The 990-nt window shown below is 75.3% G+C and overlaps 1 protein-coding gene across 1 annotated transcript in view; it reads right to left on the reverse strand.

Moving 5' to 3' along the window:
- Positions 1-193: 193 nt before the first annotated feature.
- Positions 194-990, reverse strand: part of PLEKHG5 (pleckstrin homology and RhoGEF domain containing G5) — a 19,287-nt gene continuing 18,490 nt past the window's right edge. Inside the window, exons 22-23 of the mRNA XM_014952026.1 lie at positions 897-927; positions 194-720 (exon numbers count right to left, since the gene is read on the reverse strand). Coding sequence (XP_014807512.1) covers positions 194-720; positions 897-927 — 558 coding nt within the window. The remainder of the gene's footprint in view (positions 721-896; positions 928-990) is intronic.

Below are 990 nucleotides of genomic sequence, written 5' to 3' on the forward strand. Positions count from 1 at the left end.
GGGCGCTGAGCCCAGGGGAGCCCCACTCCCCGGACCGTCCCGACGGGGCACCCCCCACCCCGGGGGAGGGCAAGGGGGGCCCGGGGAAGGGCCGCGGTGCCGGCAGCGCGGGCGGGGAGCCAGGGGATTCCTCGCCGGGGGCTGGATTTCCCAGCCGCGATGGCCCCGATTACGCCGGTTGAATCATTTTCTACTAAACCCGCCGCCGAGACTGGAAACTGCGTACGGGCCGCCCCGCTGGCGGAGAGCTGCCGGTAGATGGGGGCCCCGACAACCAGCGGTACCTCTGAGTCACCGCCGAGACACGGCCTTTCCACGGTGGGGCCCTAGCCCCGACAGCGGGCGGCTGCCCCCGACCTTCCCCCGGGGAGAGGGTGCCCCGTCGGTACCGGGAGCGTCCCACCGCCGGGCCGGGCGGCGGGCAGAGCCACGGACCGCTTCCTGCCCGGAACGCGGTCCCGGTGAGCCCGTCTAACCGGGACAACCCGCGCCCAGCACCGGGATGGCCCCCGGGGGCCGCCACCACCGATCTCCCGGTGGCGGTGTCCTGCCCGTAGCCCCGTGGCTGACCCACAGTTCGCCGCCGCTGCACCGCGGCTGTGCCCACGGGCTTCGTGGCCGTGCCCGTCCCCACGAAAGTCCACGCCGTCGTGCCCGCTGCTCCCACGGCCGTGCCCGCCGTCCCGTGCCCGTCCCCACGGCCGTGGCACCCCGGGGGCGCTTCGGCGAGGCAGACCCCCCCTCCCAGCCATTCAGCCGTGGGGGGAAGAGCGTTTTGGGCACGTTTGGTTTGCCCCCCACCCCTCCTTCTCCTCCGGGCCCTCCCCTTCCCCGTGGCCATGGCCCGGGGCCACCCCGCAACCGGTGCCAGGGGGTCCCGGTGCCGCCGCACTCACCCAAGCCGCCCCCGGGCAGCAGCGCTTCATCCTGGCGGCCGATGCGGCTGGGTCATACCGGGGAGGCGGTGGGCGCAGTGGGGTGTCGGGGGAG

The sequence above is a fragment of the Calidris pugnax genome, unplaced genomic scaffold (assembly GCF_001431845.1).
Source record: "Calidris pugnax isolate Ruff unplaced genomic scaffold, ASM143184v1 scaffold161, whole genome shotgun sequence".
In the NCBI taxonomy this organism is placed as follows: Eukaryota; Metazoa; Chordata; class Aves; order Charadriiformes; family Scolopacidae; genus Calidris; species Calidris pugnax.